This window comes from Oenanthe melanoleuca, chromosome 1 (assembly GCF_029582105.1).
Source record: "Oenanthe melanoleuca isolate GR-GAL-2019-014 chromosome 1, OMel1.0, whole genome shotgun sequence".
Taxonomy (NCBI): Eukaryota; Metazoa; Chordata; class Aves; order Passeriformes; family Muscicapidae; genus Oenanthe; species Oenanthe melanoleuca.
The window spans coordinates 49,253,764-49,280,483 of NC_079333.1; the positions used below are offsets into that span (position 1 = coordinate 49,253,764).

Sequence of the window (26,720 nt, forward strand, 5' to 3'; positions counted from 1 at the left end):
TCAAAAGCTGCAGTGGTGTTTTCCACAGACGGTGGGAAGAGGATTCTGGTACCCCCACAGGTCCTGCTGCTCCTGCCAACAGTTCCCACCTCCTGTGGGCAACAGCTCTCTCAAGTCTCGTCTCCATGTCCCAGAGTGCTGAACTTTCAAGTCTGCTGGGTGTGTTCCCCTTAGCCCCAAGAACCAGGGAAATGCAGGAGGGATTTTGCTGGGTTTAGAACTCGGCTTGGAGAAACTCTCAATCTCTTCCCTTTGTGTTTCAGCTGCCTCAGCTGTGGAGAGATGGCAAGAGCCATCCTGCTTTGGTTATCAGCAGTGCCCATGGGATGGAAGCTGCTCTCTCTGATGATACTTCCACATTTCAGCTCCCCTCAGCTGCTCCATGGGCACACAAAGGGCATCAGAGGGGACAAGACCTTCACCTCCCTCTGTCCCATGCCCTGCATCCAGAAGATGGCACAGTCCTGGCAAGTTTCTCATGTCAAGCATTGGTGGGGTCAGAGGCAGGGTCTCCAGCCCTTTGGACTGCAGGTGACCAGCAGTACCTGGACAGGAGTCAGCAGAGAAGCCACAGCACTGCCCAGCACACAAAGGGCTCTCTTGGACTGACAGACAACAGGTCCTTCTGGGCACTGCAACCCCAACACCCAGGGTCACTCCTGACCCCAGACTGAACACAGGAGGGCTCACTCCTTGGGAGGGAAATATTTTGGGAGGACTGAATACAGAAAAGTGTATTTGCAGGCTGGGAAGAAAGAGTCTAGATGAAATTTGCATAGCAATTTTCCAGACGTCATGGGAAAGAGCTCAAAATGACTCCATGCACTGGTCTTCTGGTGCCTGAGGCACAATAATAGCTGCTATTATTTCAACAAAGCAAGGTGATAATATGGCAGCAGCATTATAATAGTGCATCAACACCACCATTTCTGCTGCCATGCTGGGCATGGAGGCAGATAACACATCAAAGAGCCTGCCCCTGAATCGCTGAGATAATGAAAATATTGCATAACTGGCTACACTGCCTTTACAAACAACATGCCCATTCATGTCTTCCATTAAAGAAAATGCTGTTTGTTGGGTTTCTTGCTTTCTTTTTTTTTGCCTCAATGCTTGTATGTGAACAAGATATCAGTTCCCTCCCAAGAACAAAGCAAAGCATAGTCATGGAGATTTTGGCTTGGACTCTTGGGAGAGATTACAGGGCACTCTTATAATGTTCTTGAAGACTTAAGAAGATGGGTCACCAAGGATGACTAGAAAAAGTTAGAACAAAAGGATATGTAGGACTCAACTCTGTAGAACTTAAGGAAACTGGACTTGAGCCTCAAGCACTTTTTCGTCTCTTAGATGTGAATTCAATCATCTCAATTCAGTCATTTGTATAGAAACAAATCTGCAAGACAAAGGAACATACTCAAGCCAATTTTATGGTACCTGGCACAACCACAGGCTTTTAAGGTGCAACTGCTCTAGTCTGCAGGATGAACATTGGTGCCAGCTCTCCCCAGCAGCTCTATAGCAAGCTGGTCTAGCATCACATCATCTGGAAATTATCTCAAAACACTTGCCACTCTTCAGGGGTTAGATGCTACAACAGGCATGTAAATAAATCCTAAGTGCTAGAAGGAGTTGAGAGATCTCATTCTGGTGAGAAGCCAGTCAGAAGATTTGAGAAAGTCCCACAAAGACTGACTACGGAGCAGTCAGACTGTGAAATTCAGATATGAAGGACATCAGAATAGTAATGGCTTTGAAGGCCTCCCGTCTCTTCCAAATAACAGGGGAAAGGTCAAATGTTCATTTGAGTTTTCTGTTCTGCTTGCAAGAAACCCTTCTGGTTGTGTGGCTGGCCAGAGTGAATGTCATCAGAAAGCAAGACAATAATTGTCAGGGATCAGGTAAATGGCAAATAACAATAATTCTCTGCAAGCTCAGTGAGAGATGAAAAAGGACCCAGTGTTTCTTGACTGAGACAATATTTACCAGTCTATGGTACTGGTGAGACTGTAAATTAGCCTAAGTACATAAGGACATTCTTTTCAGATCAATGGCTCTATCAAGCTCTATTGCAGGCAAGTAACAGTAGGAGAGATCACAACTGCCTAAGATACGTGTAACAATATTTCTGTGTTGCTAAACCCTTCTGAGTTGGGCTTTCTGAACAGTGAGGGACACCACCATGCATTCTCTGCCTATTTTCCACAGAGAGCCTACGGAATACCTAAATTTTAGTCATCTAAGAGATTTTCATGTTGACCACAGAAGCTCTTGATTTTGAGCACCTATAAGTTTAAGGCAATACTGGAAAACATTCAGTATGAATTGCTATTCAAAAGCTGGGCATCTACATCCTCCCTTGGATTTGATGGGATCTAGTTCTGCACCAAAGCTAGCAAGGATGCAAGAGAAAGCAAAGAATCCTTACTTTCACAAAGCTCATTCGAATAGTACACATCTTGGTGAGCTCATACACCACCTCGAAGCCGTGGTTGACTGACTGGGCAAGCAGCTGGGCAAAGAGCTGGTTGTTGAAGATCTTGAGGCTGCAGCCACTGGGGATCTTGCAGACCGTGGCAGGGTGGAAACCATGCTGGTAGTTGCAGTTGCGGCTTTGCACAAAAATGCTGCTGTCACTGACACATTCGGCATAAACCTCCCCACCCACGTAGTAAAGATGGACACCTTGAAAAACAAAATAGAACATCCATTATTTCTCCATTGCTCACAACACACTTTCTGCCAGTAATTAATTGTTTTACTGGCTTGGGCACACAAGCTCAGGATCCATCCAGGATCTTTTGTTTCTCAGTGCAGGTTGCTTTACTTTTACCCAACAGCATAGTACTTTAAGACAAAATACACACACATAAACATCAAACACATGTCAAACATATCCTAAACATCAATCAAAACTATCCAAGAACTGAAAAATCACTATTGCATTACACAGCTAAATGTATTTTTACTGTAAAGCAAATGCACACTGGCCAAGACCCACTTCACTGCACGCTGTTGTTTTACTGCAGGATCCTACTGTCATACATTTAAAACACAGCCTGGCCTGTACTTAAAATAGCTTTTCTGTATTTTGCTTCATCTGCCTCATCAGAACCACGTATTTGCATTTACATGATGTGACTTACTCATCAGATTCTGTTCCAAGTGACCTTTAGCAAGAAAATTACTGATTCTCTTCTGAACTTTTCTGTGTCCAAGTGACTTACCAATACTAACTCAAATTCTGACTGTGACTTGGGGAAATTAAGGTGGAAGCACTTCTATCCCTCCAAAGACTGATCCATGAAGGATATCTGCTTGCATGAAAACATACCTGAATTGGTGGGAGAATTTATCTTAGCCTAATTCATCAGCCTTGAAGTTGGGGATCATCTCTAAAATGATAACCGTGTAGATGCCTTCTCTAGCTGATAGATGGAGAGAGGCACTGTGACCAAGTGATTCACTCCACCTGCTACTGAGTGCAGGCTCAGAGCCAGCTTAAAGCCATGGAAGTCTGTGCAGGTCCTGAAAAGTCTCTCCCATTCCCTGCCCCTGCTGGCACACCTGCTTTCATGCTGGCAGCAACAGCTGAGGATTGGGCTGCTGTCCAGGCTGAGGAACTGAACCAGCTAATAAACTTCAAAACAAACAAACCAACATTTATTATCAGTGAGATCTTGTGAGATCTCCATCAATGCAAGTGTGGCAATGGGGACCTTGACTGCTTGAGCGTGAGCATGAAGCCACAACCTGAAGGGAGCCAAGTCATCCTGTGAAAATGCCCAGTCACCCTTCCCATGGCTGGATTAGGGGAAATGAACCTTTCCCATGGACAAGAGAGGTGGAAGAACTCAGTTCTTTGTTCTTGTAAAAACCACCACGAAATAAAAATGAATCCTTCTCTCTAATGCTAGGTATGCCCTTCAAACACACATAAATGTTCACGGAGCCTCAGTAGACTGACTGCAAAGCTGCTGGTAACTGTGCTTTAATAATGCAGCTGCAATTAGTTTTATTTCTGGTGTCTTTCATACAAAGACTGGTTAAATATTCCCAGTCTGTTCATCATTCTGCAGTCACAACAACAAGCGGCAGCAGCACATCCTTAGGACAAAACCAGCCTCTAAACAGAAGTGGGAATGGCACAGGGGAAAGCACATTGAGTGGGAAAAGAATCTGGGAAAAATACACTCTCCCATAGTCTTCCAGGGTGACTCAGATGGGAACCTTTAAGTCTGTCTTCAAGCCATCACTTGACTTCTGAGCACCCACAAGATGTGAAAGGAGCTGCGAGTGGCAGGGTGTGGCTCGGAGCTCTCTGGTACTGCACTGGGAACAGCAGCGACAGGAAAGCATCAGCTCCAACTGCACCAGGCACTGGGGTGTGCTGCACACCTGGCTCTTACCATTTCACCTTCCTTCCCATGGAAAGGGATAAAAGGGAAGGACAGAAAGGGCCTTGATGGAGTCCATATAGCTTTCTGAAATAATCAGATGCAGGGAGAACAGAGGGTAGGGGAAGAAGAAGAAGGACATAGATGTCTACCACATTTCAAATCTTCAGGTGTAGCTACTGATTTAGGGTCACCACAGCAGATGCTAAGGTGAAAAATTTTAAAGGCTGGGTTTTCAAAGTATATTAAGTAACCCATTTTCTGAAAAAAAAATGAATGCTTTCAAAGGCATTGCCCAAAAATTGTGCTACGTTAACAAAAACATCAATGCTACTTCTGAAAGCAGAAGCAATTTAAATTGTTATTTTCTTATGAATGTTTTAAAAGCAATAAATACAATACTAATCAGTTGTACTCCTACTATTCTAGTATTCATTCACCAGAGGAAAGCACCCTAAAGGAAACCAACCAGCTAAATATGTATTCATAGAAGACGAAATCAAAGGTCCATATGTTTTAGTGGTATTTCATTGCTCCCTGCAGAAACTGAAAATTCAGCAGTCTCCAAGCATCCACATCTTTTTGACACTCATCAAAAGTTCCTTTTTTGTCCTTGAAGTCTGACTGCTGAAACAGGTCCAATTGCTCGTAGATGTTGCATTGTGTTCTGGATTGTTTTTAGCTTTGATGTGGTATTTCCAGGAAATGGTTTCACGCTGATACACTAGATGACAATTCAATCACATATCCTTATCCTACTGAGCTAATCTTGTTTACTCACTCTTTTTTCTCCCGTGTTAACATGTGACAATTGTATCCATTTCAGCAGCTTTCATCTGTCCACCATGCCTTTGAACTATACACTTCTGGGGCTGCTCTGTGCTCTTCTGCATGCCGGCACTGGTGCCACTTGTATTCCACTTGTATATGGTTTTTTAGGATTTGCATAAACAGGGAAGAGCAGTAAAATTAAGGATCTCTGATATATTAAGCTCCTCTTTGGGCAGCCTGCTCCCTTCCCTTGGGCACATTCGTGGTGTAGGACTTTAAAGGACTTTTAGGACAGATCTTCACATTTAAAGGGATGAAGACCATTAGTATTTACCTAACTTTATTTCTGTTCTGTCTCTTTGTCTCTGGGGGCAGAAAGTCACAGGCTGTAACACTGCCAAATGACAGCTGGGATCTTTTGTCATTCTTCTTTTAGGGCCAGGCTCAGCTTTGATCTACATCCCTCTAACAGCTTACACTGATAGGACATAAAGCTTTGCTTTATTTTCTGAGTAAGATAGATGTTCAATACATTTGCACTCCACACAATGAACCACTTTGGCACACACGTGTAGCATCTGCAACATAAGCATCTTCCAAAAAAGTGCAGGAGCTTAGCACAACACTGCCTGCTCCAGCCATCAGGTCCACTGCCTTCTACAAAAACTATATCACACTTGTCTCGGAGCTCCCTTGTATTCAGTCATTCAACACTAGACTATCAAGAACCAATTAAAATATTGCTCTAGGCCTGGGAAATGAGGTGAGGTTGACAAGATAATAGGAGTGGAACAATTAGAGTTAATTAGCCCAGTGGGAAATGCATTCCCAGGCAGCTACTGGTGAGAGGCTGGGTTGGCAAGATAATGAGTCTAGACTGGATATACCAGAAGAGGCAAAGCTTCATCTGCATGGAGAAGTGGCTGGCACAGGGCTTCTGACTCACCACCACAAGGAACAGTAAGTTCTGGGAGAATATCAAACCCTACACAGCCCTGGGGAGCTGGGATGGAGTGTGTGTGCCCAGGTGTGTTCTCCTCAGACCTGGCACCAGCAGCACGTCACACTGCATGCACACCAGAGGTGGAGCACACAGAGCTGCACCAGCAACCACTTCTGGGAGAATACAAACCTTAGTTTTACTACTGAAAAGCTGACAGAACAGGGAATTGGACTGGTGGGGGGGAGCTACAAACACAATTCTACCAGAGTTCTTCAGCTAAGTAACTCAACTACTAAGTGTTTCATCCATCTCCCTTTGTTATTTGGTGGGAGGAGAAGCAGCCCTGAGGCACCAGCAATTATCCTTTTAGTGGCATTTCAATGGCAATATTCCCAGTTGCCAGAAGCTCTAATAAATAAAATGAAAATACATACTGCTAAATTAGAACACACAACTATAAACAACATTTTTCTCTTCGCTGGCCAAGTAAATAGCCTTTGTAAGGAGTTACTCTGCTGATTGTTATCCAGTCAGAAAAGAATCCTCTGCTTTTTTTCTATTTCAGAAGTAATGTCAGAGGTTTGATTTTAAGGCAAGCACATCTGGTGAATCAGCTAGGTTTGTTAAGGCAGTGAGTGCATGGATCTTCTAAGCTCTGAATATTATTCCTGAGGGGAGGGGATTTCCTCTTACCTTTTCCTATGTGTCTCCTGGTGTTTTCTATAGTAGAATTGCGGTTTACATTCGAGAGCAGACCCAGGCAGAACCTGTTTTTGTTATTTGAAGGATCTGTAAATCCATCTATAAGGATACTTCGAGAGGAGGCCTGGAAAGTCTCCCCTACCCGGTTGTTGAGTTCATAATAGGCAACTGAGCACCAGTGTTGGGGTTCCTCATAACAAACAGGCCGAAAGTCTGTAGGAAATAAAGTTAAGCAGCTGCTCAAACTTCAGCAATATTTTTTAAACAATCTTTCTCTGTTTTCTTTCATTCCCTCCCACTCTCAGCCCCTCATCCCTTCATCTAAACAATCACTTATGTCATACTTTATCCCAACAGCAGCTTCCATTGCTTCTTGATTTTATGACTGAAGTCCCAAACATGCAAAAGGTTGGTGCACCAGCTTAACTCTAAGCCTCTGAGGAGCCCCACTCCTTTAAAGTGGAAACTCCACTGCATTAAATCAACCACACTGACATTGCTCGCTGAACTGGGGCCCAAACTATACACTGGAAATAGTAAGGGATACATCTGCTCTGCACACCACCAGGAGATAGGGATGACAGATGGGCTCAAAGCAAGTCAAAACTGAGCCAAGTTTTTTGGTATTAGGCCTTCAGCCTAAACTCTGTAGTTCAGAAGTAATAAATCACTCCAGTTTTTGCATGCTTTCAGCTTTCCTCTTCCATGTGAGACTGTAAGCAGAAATGTCAGCAAGGTCATTTCTTTTGGATCTATCCCTGCCCAGGTTTTTTAAGTCAGAGACTCAAAAATGTAACAGAATCTCTGAGCCTCATTTGTCCTACAGGAATTAGTAGGAAACTTCATCCTGCCTGCTCACCACAGGCATGTGAGCCTGCCTGCCCCCAGAGCACCTCTGAGCATAACCTCTAATAAACTTCCAGTTAATATGCACTAGGATAGTGATCAGGGATGGTAGGCTGTGATAAAGAGATTAAAGTAGCCTGACAATTTATTTAAAAGTATTGGTGTCTGATAACTTGTTATTATCTGGCCATTCTGTGTCCCCATCTATAATTAGCACTATCCCCTCATATTCCTTCTGCTCCATACACACACTACATACACACTCCTCACTCTTTCAGAAGGCTGGCAATATTTTTTAATGTTCATGTGTGTGCAGTTTTCAGTCCTCTTTCTAGAAATGACATTTCTTTGGGAACACAATATGATGGACTAAAAGAACAATGGTGATTTTTCCTTTGCAGTAAGAGGAAGCCAAAGCAAAAGCCAGCAGAGGAACTCCATTTCCCCCTCCTACTCTGCAGCAATGGGCTCTGGATGGTGGAGGCATTAGTACTAGCCAGTACTAGCCCAAAGGTAGCAGAGGCCAAGCTAGAGAGGACATCAAGTTGCTTTGAAGGGTGCAAGCAGGACCCCAGACCCTTCTTTGACCATGATTGCCTCACCCACTAAAGAATTCTTATAAGACGACAAAGACTTTGGTCTTCTGTCAGAATATCTTTGTACTCCACTAAAAAGTGTCTTTTTCTTTTCTAGCCAGCCAGTAATGTAACATTAATACAAAGATGGCAGTAAAAAGGTCCCCACCATAAAGTTTTAAAGTACTTGAAACCTAGAGCTGAAGTTGATAAAGAAATTACTTCTGATATTGATAATGCTTTTGTGTGTTATATTGCCCCACCATCCTTGGTTTGATATGTTTATCTTTACAATGTAGATAACAGTGTTTGCTTTCATTAACAGCTTTTTAACTGTAATAGTCCATGGATGCAAATAAGGTCTAAACTCTGTAGTTCTGCATATCATTCATGGAAATATTACATCAAACAATCCTGCTAGCTAATGGGTGGGTCTAGCACATAGCCTTCCTGCAAAAATACCTGAAACTTATTCTTACAGATCACTAAACCTTCTTCTGCAAATAACAATTTTTTTAACATATTTTTTTCTTAACAGTTTTTATTTAAAGAATAGTACAAATGGTTATTTACTTTCAGCTTCTCCATCGGCAGATTTACCTCCATTGGGCAAAGACAGCACTAGTTGACTTTCAGCTAGTGCATCCATTGACCGTCCATTGTGGATTCCTGGAGGTTCTCTTGCATGGTAGGGTGGAGGGGGAGTTTCCACTACAGAAAAAAGAAAAAAAGAGAGGAGAAAGAAAGGAAGAAAGACACCTAAGTCAGTATGGTGGTAAATTCCCCCTGGTTTTATTTGAGAGCAGAAGCTCACTTTGTTTGATTCTCTGGGAGAAAGCTCTCTTTCTCCATAATCTGTAAAAAAAGCCTACAGAAAGCTATAGACATCAGACTTGGCAAAACCCCCTCCAGACTTGTTTTTTTTTTCCTCTGTCCTACAAGGGAAGTCTGTCCCTCTCCTGGTTTGTTCAGTCTCCCATCATCAAGCAATAGATGTCATGAAAACTTTGGGAGGAAAAGTATCAAGTCACAACTGCTCAGCTCCTGATTTGTTTCATTTACAGCAACATGAGCTAGAAAACAGAAGTGACTCTATAGTGGGGATTATCCAGAAAGGCTGGAGGCTATAAAAAGCCAAATTAAAAATTACTTCATTTTCATATTATAAAATGTCAACATTCAGTGCATAAGCACTAAAACTGTGTAGTTTTGTCTCATTTGAACAGAAACTCAATGGGCTTATATGCAAATTATAGCCACATACAAGCTCACAGAACTAAGGGCCTCTTTAAGAAGGGTTTAACTTGGTTCCAGACTGAAATTCCCCCTTGTGTTTGGGGTCAGTTGGCTGGCCCTCAAAATGGAGCAACTTGACCCAGAGTGGGTAACTGTGAACTGTCTCATGAGACAACTACTGAATCTTCCCAGTAAGCCATGTTATTCTATTCTATTTAAGCACTGTTCAGGACCTAAAAATTTCATACACTATATGATATTTCTAACACTTAGATGACATAGCCCTTCAACAAAAAATAGTAAAACAAAATCAAGAAATAGTAGAGAAAATAAGTTAAAGAAAGGGATAACCACAGAATCATGTGGTTACATGGATATTTTTGATGTTTACTCCTAAACTAGTCACACTTAAGTCTCCTTATACCCACTAAAGAAAAATAGGAACCTGCAGACACAGTGTATTGGACATATACAAGAAGATGCAATGAATCTTATTCTAGGAGTGTCTGTTTTCCTCCACTGATTACAGGGAGAGTATGGACAATTCCATGAGATGCAGAAACCTGCATTGTTGACATCTGTATTTGGTCACAGCAATCCTCTCAAGGCTCTTGATGTCACTCCAGTTTGCATTAGATAGCCTTCCATCCCTGATTGTTACACAGGCAAATTATGCTTATCAGTATGCTGTGTGCTGTGATATACTGGAGCTCAGGTTGAGCCACTTCCATTATTAAGCAGCTTTGCAAGGTCCCAGGTTCAGTTAAATACACGAGTCAGAGTCATTACACAGCTGGAATGGGCCTGATTTACCTGTCAGGACCAGCTCCTCCAAATCCAGCTTAGTTACACAGAGGTGAAAGAAAAATACTGGAGAAGACAAACAAGTCTTACTACTTGATGAAAAGTTGCAGTGTTGCTAAATATGATTTAATCAGAAATGCAGATCTAGAGAAGAAATGAATGAAGGCACATTCAATGAATGAAGAGGGAAGGAAAAACATCACACCATGTTGAAAGTATTCAGCTTAAAATGAAGTTCAAATGCTACAAACACCTTGTAAAATAAACACCTTTCTTAAAATTAAATAGGCATATCATTAAGGACCTGAATTTAAATGTTTCATAGTTGAGACACTAAAATCTTAAATTACAAGATTCTGACCTAAATTCATCTTTGTGAAAAAGGTGACATAAATGAAACTATTTGAAAGTTAGAGTGCTGAAGTGAATACAAACAATGCTGTGATATTAAAACTAGCTCTTAGCTGTGTTGCATTAACAGAGCTAAGGATTTTAATTACCTGGTTAAATTTCCAGGTAATTAGAGCTATACTATAGTCAGGAGTTCACATCAGAAATAATCTGAGTGACATAAACCTAATCTCAGAACTGCAGAACATGTTTCAAAGGCATAGGAACTTGCCTGGTGATTTCTCCAAGTGTTGGGCCAGATTGTTAAACATCTTAATTTTCTGAAATTTCTACAATCAGTGGGATTTCCATAAACTTAAAAAAAAAAAAATCTGCACACCCATTTCCCCATTTTATCCTGGTCCTGATGGAGTTTCTAAAGGTTCCTACCCTGACCCTCCTAAGTCCCTAACTTAGGTCTTGCAAGTGCTCTTTCCCATTAATTGTACCAGAAGTTTGGATGGACAGCTTTGGAACAGAAGGTGGCCTGGCACCTTCTCTCCCCAGTGTTTCCCCCACAGTAATCATGACACCTCACCCAGGCACTACTACAGTTCTCAATCTCTTGAGCATCTGTCAGAAGGACTGAGGGACAATATACTAGACACAATCACAAGAAATCACATTCCAAGTCCATTCTATCCAACACTCAATCTGCAGCTGCAGTCTGAGGGGAGCACAGAATTGTCATCTGACCCCAGGCCCTGGCAAGATGCTCAAATGCCTCAGTCAGGGCATCCCAAAGCTCATTCTTACCCGTGAGCTGATAGGGACTTCCTGGTCCAGAGGAGCTTTCTGGTGAGTTGGGGTAGCTGATGCTGTTGGGTGACTGGGAGAACAGGTGGCTGGGGGATGGTGGAAAAGGAGTGCAAGGAGGGTGCTGGAAAGAATCCGGGTAAGTGGCATTGTGCGGCATCAGTGGCTCGCTGTGCAGAGAAGTGTTTCGAAACTTGGCAAGCAGGCTGAGGTGAGGGTTAAACTCACTGTGTCTTGGAACGAGTACAGGAGGTAGGACTGAAAACAAAAATAACAGAAAAAATTATTAAAGCTGTATTCTTGAAAGTTTATCTTGTTGTAAGTTAGAAAGAGGCATATTCCATGCTGCTCAAATATTGCTGTCTGCATACAAGTCACCGAAGAGTAACAAACCCATCCAAACCCAAGAATCAAAAGCTGAATTCTTGGACATTTTCCTCCAGATCTGCAGCCAGCTACAGCAGTTCCACATCCAAAATAAGGAATCTTAACTTGAGCAAGATACCATAAAATTCACAGGTACAGTATGCAGAAATTCAGGCGGTACATCTCTCCCTTTAAAAATTACCTCTTCCTTCCTTCCTTCTTCACAAACTGAATACATCAGGAGTTTTCTAAATATTATCACCAGGATGTGCCAAATTCACAGCCAGGTTTAACAACAATTAATAGTGCTCTGCAATACACTGCATATTTTACCACCAGCTTGTTACAGATGGATAAAAGGAAGTACAGACCTGAATCCAGACACCAGAGCTAAAATGTACTTTCAGGTACTTGAAAATGCTGCCAGACAGACAGTGGGATCTTTAAAAGGAAATGTAAATGGCAATTCAAACATTGCAGCAATATCAATTTAGCTCTTGCAATATTGTTAGAAAAGATCTAGCAGAAGAAGGCATATGTCAGTGTTTGGTATTTAAGACTTGAAAAATGCACAACAAAAAACTGAAATCCAAATTAACCCATTTAAAAATTAGTCTAGTAGAAGATACTGCCTATCCCCAAACTCTCTTCACTTTCATCTCACACTGTCAGTGCTGTTAATAGCATTGCCCCTTTGAAAAACCCAAAGCTGATCCAAATTACTTTGGATTCTAACATATGAGAAGCAAGAGTAGAATTAAGACTCAAAACACTTTGAAAATCCTGACTAGTGAGATACCTATGAACATGCAGCCCCTAGGCTGGAACACAAGAAGGCTTGCTAAATAATTTTGAATATGAAAGTTCAAGCTGATGCTTTAACTGTGTCTTCCATACTCTTGGTGGGGAGAGCAGCACCTTCAGTGGGTGATTTCTGTAAACCAAAATTTCTTTATTAGTTACTGGCTCACATAGTGCCTACTTATCTTAGTTAAGGCTTTCAACACAGGTAGGGGGAATGATTTCCCAGTTGGTATCATGCAGCTCTAAAAGTCACCAAAGAAGATAAGGAGGCAATTTGAGTTAGTGTGAGAAGGATGAATTGTCCCAGCATTAGGGACAATTCAGCAGGCTTGTACTGACTGCCCCAGTATTCAGAGTTCCTCTGGCCTAAAACCCATCAGCACATCATCTTCCAGTCTATCCTTACTAGTTCATGGAAACAAATAGCAGTGTGCACTCTTGGTTTTAAATGTTGATGGGAGTATACAGTTTGAACATGTTTTAACAGATTGCTTGGGCCAAAAAGCTCTGTCTAGGTAAGGCAAATTCTTTTTAGGTAGGTTAGCTAACAACTTTTAATTACAGCAAACTCTTATTTATCCAGCTTAATGAAAGAGTGTAATAATAGCTATTGAATAAAGCAAATAATGTATAGATAATGCAAAACATGTGCCTGAGAAGAGGCTGTTTGGAATGCACACCAGTCACTCAGAGAGCTGGGGCATTTACAGTGCCTGGTACCAACAGTGGGTTTACAGCCTCTTGCTTGATCTAGCACCACGCTGCAGTAGAGGCAGGGTTAAACAAGGGTTAACCCTTGGGCAGGGTGGTTGTCTGACCACACACTGGAATATGCCAGTGGGAATTTGCCTGTCACCCATGACCTGAAGATCTGAGCCCTAAAACTGTGCAAAAGATTGGACTGATGGCAGGGAGTTCACTGCAGAAGTTATCTTTGCACCTGCCTGGAAACACTGGGATATGTTAGGACACTACACATGCATGCTTCTCTGGCCCAATGCATTGCTGATTAGCCTCTGGCCAGGACAAGGAGTGGTGCTCTGGAGACTACTTTCTTTCTTTCTGCCCCTCATATCTCTCCATTTGTGGCATGAAGAATCTGCTGCCACTTTCTTAAGTCGTTTAGTAGAGAAAGGTATTTCTGTTTCTTTACTGTTCTTTTAGCTTCAAACATCCAGGTAATGCAGGCAATACAAGTATTCACATCTGACATGCACTGCTCAGTCCCCTGTGGATCTCTTCACAGCCAGTGGAGAGGAATAAACTCTTTAAATGCTATTTATTGGGACAAGACCAGTACCATCACTGCAGATATGGTTTTGGTGAGCTGTATTCCTCCCATCCCATGCTCCTGTGAACAGCTGCAGGCTGTGAGCTGTTGCTGCTTCTGGAGCAGAGGTGCTGAGCAAGGGGCAGCTGTGTATAGCAATGTCTGCAGTGCTGAGAGGCTGACACCTCACTGTGGGTACCACAGCTAAGGGAGCTGCTTCCTTCAGCCCTGGGAGAACTCAGCTCCTTCTCTAAGTGAAAGCTGAGAATCTGGATGTGTGAACAGCGCTTGCCAGGGAAAGCCTTTGATTCGCCTTGAGTGAGTCAGCAGCAAGAATTTTCAAGCCTTGAACTCCTTCCCAACTCTGACCATGGCAGTCTTAATTTCTGCTCTGCTGAACAGTTTTTGCCACCTCATTCACTCTTTCCACTGACTGTTCTGTGAATGCCTAGAGGGCTAAAGCCTCTGTGGTGGGCAGGCATTCAGAGATTTTGTTGTTTGTGGCTAAGTACCCCTCAGGGCCTCATGCTCTTTGTTCTTTTGGTAACATGTCACTCTCCAGGGCTCAACCACTCCGAAGGAAGTGTGACCAGAGGCAGAAAACTGAGTAACTGATTATGTTGGGACCTGTCTGTCCTCATGAATTACCCACATTTTCTCTGCTCATTGGGGTCCTTTTCTTCTACCTGCTATTGTCCACCAAGAGCCAGAGGTGGGTCCTGCCTTCTATGCATACTGAAGTGTTGATGATCTTTGTTCAACTGAAGAAAAATATTTTCATGTCACTGCCTTTCATGCCTTTTTTCCCATTCCCTTTAGCTTCAACAGTCCTTGCTGGGAACCTGGCTGTGCCCAGAGCCTGTGACTTCACATGCTAGCAGGCAAACTTATCTGCCTCACTTTAATTTCAGGTACAACATCCACACTGTAATTTCTCACACATTAATCCATCTCTGCATAGTTTACTGCTTTTGGAGACCATTCTCTGGTGAGATCCACCTATTCCCCGTGCCCATGACTACTCCCAAACACATGGCCAACAGTGAGGCCATCAGGAGATCTTCCACCTGGGAGGCTATCACATCTTAGTCCCACTCAGGTTTCATGAAAGCAGTCAGTGAGTCTAAGTAAAAAATTGTCCTGTCTACAGCAATGGTGCCCCCTCAAATTTGCAATACTTACATATGAATGATCTCATATAAAAACAATAGGGTAGATGTTTAGGCAGCTTCTGCTGACAACAAACCAGACTTCTGTGGAGCTCTTTGAAGGCAACAATGAAGTGGGAAGCAGAGCATAACCAGCATACCTACCTCCTTCAGATTAGGTGGCCTAACTCCTCTCTGCAGTGGGATGTTGCACACACAGAGGAAATATTTTCTGCACCTGCTATTCAGCAGACCTGAGAAGAAATCTGCCAGGAATACCTGTAGCAGCAATAAATCCATGTGTGATCTATGCCATATCAGTAGCACAGCCTAAAATGGGACTGGACAGCCTGAGGACACAGCAGAAGCAATGAAATCCCTGAATCTCTGACCAGATTTCAAAGATGTACTCTAGTGACAGAGGTCTAGAGATTTGCCAGGCTGTCAAAGAAAGGGTGAGGCCCTCCCAGCTTTGATACAACTCATTAGTTCTGGATTGAAGTTACTGGATCTGGTTAGTTGTTTCACACAAGAAAGATGGAAACTGATCCCCCAAAGGATGGACATTTGTATGAGAACAGAACTGGTATTGTTTTCTGGTGGATTATAAAAAATAGTGTTGACTTATTCAATAGGTAGATTCCTCAACTCCAGAGGATGGGACTCAGAGAATCTCATATAAGCTGAAGATCACCAACAGCCAAGCTGCAGATTTCCTGTAGATGCACTGCGCCACTTGCAGCAGTGCAAGTTCTGTCTCCTGCTGCTGCTGCCCCAGAACACCTGAGTGGGCTGCACTCTTTGCTAAACTGTACAAATATGTACTATAGCTGTGAGCTTCAGCTTCTCAGTTGTCCCTGTAAGCAGAGTTGTAGGAGTGAACACAACAGCCTGAGAACAATTCCTGGGTCCTGTGGAGAACTGGCACAGCACAGCTTGTATCCTCACTGCTGCACTCACTTTCACCACCAAAACAAGTGGCCAAGTCCAAAGTGCCCTCCTGTGGGCTAACCCCTGCACTCAGAGAGCTGCTAGTCCACACAAGTCCACAGGGTCAAAGCTGTTCCTGGGATCATGTCACCAATTCAGCAGCAGCCAGACCAGCAGCTTGTCCCCTTTACTAGCAGAGATACTGCCAGTCTGCTGCACAGACAAACAGAGAAGTTCACAGCTGAAAGCTTCTGAGATTCAGGATCAGAACAACAAGCTTTGGCAGCCATTTAGCAGCTGCTGGACTATTCCATTAGCAGTGTTTGTTAGCTGGCACTGAACAGATGAGAAAACCAGCGTTGAAATCAGCACTGCTCAGTGCTGTCAGATACTGTGCTGAGGAAACTCCATTAACTGCACCAAAGTTACACTAGAAGAAATGAGAAGACACTAAAGACTGCAGCCTGCAAATAAAGAAGTGCAATAAACAAAAAATGGGATATTTTATGGGCATCTTTTCTTAAATTATTGAAGAGTTTACTTTAGCAAGGCTGAGATCAGCTCTTTCCACTGAAAACTGTTGACAACAAGCATCACTAAGTGTAGCTGTGAAACGTAAAAGTTTTGACAATGTTTACAGCAGATCAGATGCAACTTCACAGCGACAGCTCTGCTGCACTGGAAGGATTATCAGAAGAGGAAGCAGCCCCTGGTGTTTAACAAATGTCAACAAATGTCCTTCCTTTATTTCATCTGTGTGAAAAGAAACATCCCACAGTTCACTTATCTGATCCTAATGTCACCTCAAAGTAAAGTTCATGCCAGACAAGGAGTAATCTCAGAATAAAAAGTATACATTTACCAACTGTATCCATTAGTAAATTAAATTACCGTGATTTTTGGCAGCAAGGGAGAGCTAGGTTTGACATTAGAAATCATTTTGCACTGTAAGGATAGCAAAGCAATAGATTCACTTGCCTGGGGAGGTTGTAGAGCCTTTATCACATGGGATTTTTAGAGCTCATTAAGAAAAGATCTGTCAGGAATGTACCTGGTAATTTGGTTTGGTTGGGAGTCTGGGCAGAGGAAAACAGGATGACTGCTCAAGACCTTTGCCAGTCCTGCTTTCTAAGATCCCTACAGAAGTCAACACTGAACACTACAATTTTAAAACACCTGTTTAATTAACATAAAGCCCAATTAAATGACCTTTCAGTGAGGTCATAAGTTTTTAGTACAGTCCAAAGAGGATTATCAGTGGAAAATTTCAAAGTTCTATGGCAACCTGGTGGATTTATTTCACATAAACTCTCCATTTAGATAAGTAAATTCCACTTAAGGCAGGCCACCAGGTAACTTAGGAAGAATCAAGTGACCTGGTATCGTATTCACTGCAAAATATGCCATCTTACTGCAACTCTTATCTTTAAAGAGAGAGGTAGTGTTTCCTGGGGGTTAATGAGTCAACTGCTGGTTTTCTATGAGACATAAATCTCACCACGGTGGTGAGGCCAGGCTGGCGGCCAGACTTCATGCGAATGGCCACCAGTTCAGACAGGGAGGATCAGCACCCACCAGGGAGAGGAATCTGCTTTCAGCACCTTGGACAAGATCCGTGTGCCCTCAGGGGTCCGAAGGGATGCAGAGCCCAAGGGGAGCGGGGCTCCTTTCTCCCTCCCTAGACCTGCTGCCAGAGCTGTGCTAGCACCAGGCAGGTGAGACCCAGCATGCTTCCTGCCTTTTCACATTTCAGAGCTCAGCTGTAGGATGCACCAAGACTAGACCTGCCAGAGCAGGCGCTAACACAGGGATGCGAATCATTTGCAGATGACATAATTACCTGGGGTTTCCACCCGCCGGTAATGGTAGGGGTTGATGCACACCTCTTTCTGTTTCGAGCCAAAAGGGAACTCGCAGCATTCCAGCGGTTTCAGCTCATGGTGAGACTGTAAATCAGGCCAGCGCCACACTCTGCAGTAGATGACGTGGGGAAGCCCCTTGCGGTGAGACACCTGCAGCCGCCCGTCCAAGGAACGAGGGATGGTGACGCATTTACTGGGCTGGCCCGGGCAGCTCAGAGCCCTCTCCAGTTCTTCCATGGCTCCTTTTTTCTTCTTTAGCTTCTTCACCAAGGAATCCACAGCTTTTTCTGCCCACTTTTCTTCTTCATCTCCTTGTTTCCAGCCCAGCAGCCTTTTCACTGCGGGGCTGGTGAAGGAGAACAAGGAGCTGATAGGGGTGCTGGAGTGCATAAGAAGCAGAGATCACACACGAGCCTCAGCAGAAGCACAAACTGCTCTCCTGCCTTGCTAGGCCTGCAAGGAGTTTCCACAGTGCTGTGATGGACACTTCCTTCAAGGAAAGGTTCTTCCACACGTACGTTTCTGTAGTCTTAGGCACTGGTTACAAGTAGTCCAACAGGGTGGGTCTCAGAACTTTCCAAACATCAAGAAACTGCTGATGAAGCCTGGAACAGCAACACAATACATGGTTAGGCTTCACACACTATTTCCATTGTTCCTTCAATAAAATATTTTGAAAGAGAAATTATTCTAAATGTGTAGTTAATTTTCAGTGGTTTTCTGTTTGGTTTTTGATGTTTATTTTGGGCCCAAGCCTCTCCTCCCCACTATTCACCCCACTCATTTTAGAGTTGGACCATGGAAATTGCTAACTATCCAGTCACTTCAACTTGTGTTTAGAGTTCAATGCACCAGGCAAATGGCTGGGGGGGATAAGATTATTTTTAGTACAAAAGAAAATTAACCCTCCTTTTTATATGCTGGTAGCTGTAGGTTCAGCTCAATCATCTTCTATGAAAATGAATCTGTAATATCAAATTTTATGAAAGCAAGGAATAGAATATTGTCCTGATTTCAACCCCCTCTCTACCACTCCAATCTCGCTGTACTGTCAAGAGTTGTAAAATATTAACTGCAAAATTAATTTAAACTACTCCTAGTTTTCATTTAAGGCTTCTGAAAGATTTACTAGTATTCTCTAAACTTATTTATATTTTCTTACGTGGAAGAGAAGAACCTGTTTTGCCTACACATTCTGTTTCTCTTTCTTCAACAGTTCACAGCTCTCTGGATCCAAATCACAGACTTTTGGACATAGTTTGTGCTGGATGGATCCTGAGTTATTTTTGGTAGACAAAGTCCAACAGAAAGAGTTTAGTTCCTGAGGGTTTTTCCTTATTTTTTTTCTTCATATAACTGGAGCCAGACTAATTTTAGCTGAAAATTACGTATATCCACTGACTGGAACTCTGAGGAAAAATGCCCTTGTACGTCAAGCTATTTACTGCTTTAAATACATTTCGTGGACCCCTGTGCATGGCAAGTCCAAAGGTCTGAACTACACAGAAGGCACAGGAGATGGGAGCAGATTCCAAATGGGTGCCTCTGGAAAAGCAGCTCCATGACTGCCCTAGTGCATCCCTGTGGACTTTTTTGCCCCCAGAAGTAAAGCCCTGCTCTCAGTCCTCAGCACCACGTAGGTGCAGCCACTGACCAGCACAAGGAGTGGCAGAGCTTCACAAACCGTATTTTTGTGCAATTTCCTTGAATGTACAGCTCTTGTAAGAGTCCAAAGGGCACCTGGGGACACTGTGTGCAGGCACAGGTACAGCACAGTGAGACAGGAGGCCAGTCCCAAGGACTGGTTCCTTGGCATACGCGGATACCCTCGGCGCCACGCAGCTCTGGAGCATGCTGCAGTGTGAGCACTCATGGCCCAGGGCAGCACAGCCTCTTGGACAGGCTCTGCTGTTTACTGAGGACCAAGGACTGCCTACAGCTGTTTTTCTCTCAGCTCTTCTGTTCTGTTCTCATGCCCATCCCTATGCCCCACTGCATTACCCTTTCAGATGCCCATCACCCTGAGAAATGCAGATACATGGAAACATAACAAGCCTTTTCCCTTCCTCCACAACAGCAGTGGTGGAGGAAGGGGCTCAAAGTCCCAAAAGCCTTCCACTGCACTAGGAGGATGGAAGCACTTGGCCCCACAGAGGAGAAATCATGGAAGCAACCCTTTGGCAGCAGCAGCTGCTTCTCCCCAAGACTTTCATGTGCCAAGCACCATGAAAATATGCACAGAGGAACTACAAAACTGGAAGGCAGAACAGGCACACCTTGCTTCAGGCACCCACCAGAGCACTGAGCTCTGGCTTATGCAATTTCTACATTATCAACCTATGTGTGTGTCCATTCAACTTTGACTGACAAGAGTACGGCAGAAACCCCCTCGCTTGTGCTCTTCATCAGCCAAAGATCAATTCCATGGAACTGTGGAAACCTGCCCCACCATACAAAAAGAAACTTCAGATTTCAGATTTTTTTCCTGCTCTGTATTAGTAAAAGTCCAATGACCTGGAGTATCTAACTACATAGTTAATAATGCCTCTAGACAAAACCAAACTCTATTCCAAACACTTAGAGGGTACACTTTGAGAATGAAGTAAAGTCAGAGCAATTTATCACATGAAAAAAAAAAACAAAAAAATCTCAATCTGTTTGTAAAATATAATGTGGATAAAATTTAGGCAGGAAGGCTCCAGCCTTTGCAGGAGCAGGCCCAGCCTACAGAGCCCAGTGCCAGCCCCATCCAGACATCCTGTGCAGTGGAGGTGTCTGCCCTCCCTGCCCTGGTGAGAGCCTGTGGAGGATCCACTGCTGTCATTGCCTGGCGGCACCATCCTCACCTGAGAAAATAAAACAATGCTGGGATCACTGTGGATCAACCTAAAAGCAGCAACAGGAAGCAAGGAAAGCCTGGGATGGCAAGGAAAGCTGGACCAGTAGCAGTGTAGAAGTCTGCTCTATGCTGAGAGGGAAAACGGCTCACACTTCTTATCTGAGGGGGTCTCCTGGGCATTGGCATGTGTAAACAACTGCTCCTGATAAGTTAATGCAGCATTACAATCATCAGATGTGAAAACATACATGTTCACATAAAAGTGTTGTCCCGAGATTTTCTTTTCCATTTTGACCACGGTTTTAAATAAACACATTAATCTCGTTCAGTCAAATTAAATAACTCAACAGTGACATCAGTATGAGTCTGAGCACTATTGTTGCTAGTGGGAGAGTCGCCAAGAGTATGTGTATAAAAGCAAAAGCTGTGCTTTGCAGACCATGTGATGTAGTCTCAGATAAGTACATTGCACAATTTCCTACCGCACTCCCCCCAGCTTCTTCTAAAATCTTTTTCCCCCAAATTCAACTGACGTATAAAATATAAATGGTATTAAATAAACTAAACAGCTTTCAAATAATATTATCAGAGCCTCCTAGTTTAATGTAATTAAATTACATAATACTGCACACTATTCAGCAGACTAAGCCTCGTGTTGCTACGCTTAGATTCTCCATTGCGAAACAGCGAGGCAGCCCCTCTGCTCCAGGGCTGCAACAACAGAGATGTCAATTCACAGCTTGATTTTAACAGTCTTTCAGGACAGCAGTTGCTTAAGCTGTAAGCCTTTGGTAACAGGCAACTTGCCTACCCAGCTGGAATGTTTCAAACCCACACCTGCTGTATTTTCTGTGCTGGTGATCCTTTTGGTTTCTTGATGCTCGGTGCAGTTTAGAGTGGCAGTAGGGAGGGAAGTGTTACAGTTTTGATCCATATTCCCAGCACATGTCCATTATAGGATGATGGGAGTTCTGGTCTGGTCAGCTCCATCTCCCTCAGTGACAATATGATGTGCTACCATGAGGATGAGTCAGGCATCTTTCAGGATACATTCCTAACACAATTCCTTCCTCTGGGACTACAAGGAAGGTTTTGTCTATCTGTCAGCTAAGTGACTGAGCAGCACGAAACACAGTCAGTCTTCCATGCTGTAAATCTTTATTCCATCACTGAGTTTAGCCTTGATTTAGGGAAGAGGTAGAAGACATATGGGAAGTAAGCATGGACTCACCCTTTTGTTTCTGTGGCCTGCAGAAGGTGGGACTGGAAACATGTCAGCCCAGTTCACAGGCTCCATTCTCCCTAAACATAGGGTTGTCTACTAGTGCTGTGGCACAACAGCAGTGGGAAACATCTCTGGGCACAGGCACTTTATTACCTGTAGCATGTTATTACCACAGCATCTGGAATGGCTTCGGTCTATTCCAGCAGCACTCCTCCAAACCACTCTTGTGCATAGTTCAAGAGTTAGGAGGGAACAGGGGTCACTCCTAAAAATAAGTCAGCATAGAGCCACCATGTTTTGGAGGGTGAGACAAACATTGCAAGTAAGCCTCAAGGCCAAGAAGAGTATAAGACATGATTAATTTATTGGTGTAGAAGCAGTCTTTCAGTAGAGTTTACATAGCCACATAAACACAAATTTCTGACACACATATCTGACCTACTCATCCCCAAGTCCCTAAATATGTATTTGACAAAAATATGTGTGTACATGGCATGGACCATTCCACCTAAAGGTAAATATCTAGGGAAAAAAAATAGCAAAATCAGGCACTGCATACAGCTAATTCTATGTAAGATGAGGCACCTCAAGTCTGAATGACTGCAAGACTAAGAGCCAGGAAAATGGACATGGAGTGGAAGGGACTAGGATATTTTCTCCTTTTCCTATGCCCATTTTTCACCTTCCAGAGTAGAAACAGTCTGTAGGTCCTCAGGTGAACAGGAGAAATGTGATGCTCTAGAAGCTTCACTTCAGTAACTTCTACTGTGGTACTAAAGAGCTTGATACACCAGAAGCAGAGGAAAGCCCACCATAATTGTGGGCTTATGATTTCCTAACTGCAGCCAGGTCCTGATGAAGTCAACAAAAGGGAAATTAAACATGCCCTCCTCTGTGTCTTGTGCCAACATGCTGACATCTCCACTGTGGAAAGATTTTGTGAAGTTTAGATTTTACCTAATGTAAAAAGGATCCATAGTGTCAGGGAAGACTCACATCACACCTCAGCAGAATGCCTGTGCAGTCCAACACGCTGATGAGTTTCCACTAATGCAGTTGTCACAGAATGACAGAACCATAGAATATACTGATGACCCACAAGGGTCATCAAAGCCAACTCCTGGCCCTGCAGAGGCCACCCCAAGAGTCACACCATGTGCCTCAGAGCATTGTCCAAACACTTCTTGAGTTCTGTCAGGCTTGGTGCTGTGACTACTGCCCTGGGGAGCTGTTCCAGTGCCCAGTCACCCTCTGGGTGAAGAACCTTTTCCTGATATCCAGCCTAAACCTCCCCTGACAAAGCTTCAGGCCATTTCCTCAGGCTGGGGGAATTTTACTCCCATAGGCACAGCAGGGAAATTGTACCAGTCCTGATTAAATTTCACTGTAAGCTTTCTGCAGAAGTCAAACAGGAAAATTTTCACAGATGCTAGCGAAAACAGACTTAAGACACCACTGTGTAAAAGCAGAGTGTCCAACCTCCCTCAAAAGCATATCTGTGTATGTAAGTACAGGTGTGGGCAGATGTGTACGTGCTTCTGCTCTCAGCATAAAGCTTCAAGGTGCTGCCTCCACTCCAGCACTTGCCTGGTGAGAGGCATGGCTATCTGTCTCGAGAATGCCTGACATCATCAGTCTCAGTGTCACTGCAACAGCTAAGTAAGGCCACAGAGGGAGATTTCTCAGAGGGTTGTCTAGACATAAGCTGAGCAGTTCTTGGAGATGCATGTGGCTGGAAAACAGAGCAGTGTGACAATTATAGCTGGAAGTCTGACACTCAGCGACTAAATCACAACAGAACTGGAAGGGAGCAAATTGTTTCAGTCAATCAGTGTGAAGAGGAATGCAGTGACCATGCTCTTGGTGAGTTATTTTTACCTAGCACTGCTTCAGTTACTTCTACCTACTATGAAAGAGAGAATCATGTGAGTTTGCTGAAATTAACTGATTCTTGGTGTATTTTCAAATGTGCCCAGCTGGCAGCAGCCCACACACACCCAGGGCTGGCAAAGAACCTCCTGAGTCAAATCATCACTGCCACTCACTATGGGGATCTCTAAACATCAGCAGGGAAAAGGGGTTTAAAACAAACAAAAAACAAACAAACAAATATGTGGGTCTCAAATGAGTGGTGAACCTCACCAACCCTCCCTTGGGCCTCATGCACCAGCCCTTTTTGGTTTTGGTGCCTGCAGAGCAACTTGGAGCTGGGCAGCAGAGGTTTCACAGGCACTCTCATTCCAGCAGAGCAGTGTGAAAGCAGATGCCTGAGCAGCACAGTCCAGTCATCAGCTCATGGCTCAGCATCACTGGCCACATGCTATTTTTGAAGCATGTAAATCACTTGTTCCACTCATGGCATCCTCAAAATCAGCTGGGATCCCCCAAAGCTTCTTGCTGTCCTTTGGACCCACTGGACAAGAGTGCTGTTATGAATCTATCTGGAACCACTGAAAATACAGTGAATGAATTGTTCATTACAATGTTACTAACTTCTTCCACAACCACAGAACCTAACACCTAGAATTTTCATTTAATAAGATGTAAAGAAGGCTGGTTTGGGTTTTTTTTTATTTAAGAAATTAAATTTCTTCCCAGTTTGACCCTGGACTGCTCCAACTAAAAATGTAATTATAGGAGATAGTGTGTTTGAGGCTCAAATTTATTTGTGTTCCACACATCCCTGGCAACATCTAGTTTATTTGTATAAGCTTAAATGAACAATGCAAGCTTCTGAAACTCATTTTCTTGACTCTTTTTCAAGTTTGTTCAGAAAGCCCTTCTACACTGAACTTTATGGGCATGCATCAATATCACAAAGCAAATCTCACAGCAAATCTGACTCTCTAGTCACTTGCTCATCCTGAGGAGCCTCCACCTGAACTCACTGCCTTTCAAATAAAGAAGAAACAAAATCTGATGCTAGTGACTAAAAATTTGTGACATCCACATAATTTTTCTGAGCTCCTGTAGCCACTCAAGTTATTACCTCATCTACTCAGCATCTTTTAGCTTCTCTTGACAGGAATACCACACTGTTACTTGATATAAAGAAGGAAAGATTCAAGCATATAAGCTGCACACCTTAACACAGCTACATGCACTTCCACAGGCCAAACATTTGCACAAGTGTTTCAAAGCATAAATTCTGTTGCAAAAGAAAATTAAGCACCCAGATCATGTTTGGTATGCCCATGATGCCTGACTAGGGAGGTGTATACCAATTCCTGCTGTGGGACTGCTCTGGATGAGCACATTGGCAGATGCTTCTACAAAGCTTTGTTATTGTGGTATATGATGGGGAGAACAGGGGTGCATGGGCATGGTGACAGTGCCCCATGTGCCAAGGCAGTTGCAGACAGGATAGGGGCAATCTATTGAAAAATCAGGAGGAGTACACGAGTAGGATGGATATATGTTGGGACAGTTGCTGCTGGAAGTCTGTGAGTGCATTTTACACAGCTTGCTTCAAGAATAACTGTGCTGGCCTTGGGGAGGAAGAAGGGACTGGAAAACCCCTTGAGATGAGCCCTTATGTCCCTACATCCCCTACTACAACCAAGCAAAAGGGCCCCTCTCCTCAGGTGCAGCACTGGGCTGGCATGGCTGCATTGGCTTTGACCCCTGGGCTACTTGCATCCAGCTGCTGGGGATGGCAACCCAAACCAGAGCACTGGACTTTCCCACCAATCTTTGAAAATCCCCACAATATCTGAAGGCACCCCACAAAATTACCACAACCAAAGTTTATGTAAAACTGTTAAACTGGGCCAATTTATCACTATGATCTCTCTCTGACTGCACTTCCTTCCTTGGTATTAAATTTAAAGGAAACCAGTGACTGTGATGTTTATAAGGAGTGAAGCGCACAGTGCTCCCTGTCTGGGCCACACTGAGGTTTCTAAGATGCAATCCCACAGGGACACATCCTCTTCTCTGCCTCACACCCTGCTCCCTGCAGGCAGGAAAAAGACCCATTCAGCCAGAGCCTTACCCCTTCCTGAGGCTGCCCTGCTCAGACTCACACTGTCACCTCTGAGGAAGAGCCCCTCTCTCAGCTGAAGGCTGAGGAGCACTCATGCCATGGAGGAGCTCTGGGGATGTATCTGTGGGAGAAGGCAGGAGGCATTGGGGTGATGAGGAGGTGCATCAACCTGCCCAAAGTCTTCTCAAAATGTCTGTCAAAATGTCTTCTCAATGGCTCTGGCTATCCCCATTTCAAAGCCAGTCAGTCCTGCATTCTTCACATGCCCACCATTCCCAGGAACTGTAGAAAAGCCCACTGGTGTTTCTAAAAATGGAATGGTTAGAAATAAGCAAAAAAATAGAATTCCTGCTTTTAAAATAAAAGCTGATTCGTCTCTAATACAAAGCATGCAGCCAAGTGCCTCCAGAACAAACACTTCACAAAGGAAGAAGGGGACTTGAAAAGAATTTCAGCTTCAATGCTGTTCTAAAGTTTATGGCCACACTAATCAGATCCTGTAATCCTTGTTATCAATCACTGGCATTCTTGGAGTCATTCCCAAATACTCATTTTAGGATTTGCTTAGATTTAGATGTTAAGAATGTTGTGAATAAGGATATATCTAAAGAACAATTACTTCACCAAGGATGTGGCACTCTAGTCTGATGGAAACTTATTCTGGAAGTTTCATGTCTTGAGTTGTTAGAAAAGAATATGCTTTTGGAGACCTAGTTATGCCTTACAGAGCACATGGGGAAAAGGATAAAGCAAATATTCTCCTCATACTGTATGGTAGCCCATCCCACCTCAGAGAGGTCTGTCTGAAGCATTACTCAGTTCTGGTGTTAACACAGCAGACATCTTTTGCAGATGATTTAGCACATCATAG

General features: G+C 43.5%; 1 protein-coding gene across 3 annotated transcripts in view; it reads right to left on the reverse strand.

The window, feature by feature from the left end:
* SMAD9 (SMAD family member 9) overlaps positions 1-26,720 on the reverse strand; it is a 42,425-nt gene that overhangs the window by 9,763 nt on the left and 5,942 nt on the right. The window contains exons 2-6 of one of the 3 annotated variants that reach the window (XM_056487625.1): positions 17,779-18,405; positions 11,421-11,678; positions 8,808-8,945; positions 6,805-7,026; positions 2,429-2,685 (exon numbers count right to left, since the gene is read on the reverse strand). In XM_056487625.1, the coding sequence (XP_056343600.1) occupies positions 2,429-2,685; positions 6,805-7,026; positions 8,808-8,945; positions 11,421-11,678; positions 17,779-18,190 (1,287 nt within the window). In that variant the 5' untranslated portion in view covers positions 18,191-18,405. Of the gene's footprint in view, positions 1-2,428; positions 2,686-6,804; positions 7,027-8,807; positions 8,946-11,420; positions 11,679-17,778; positions 18,429-26,720 lie in introns of those variants that run through there. The other 2 variants (XM_056487644.1, XM_056487634.1) reach the window with 2 other exon arrangements.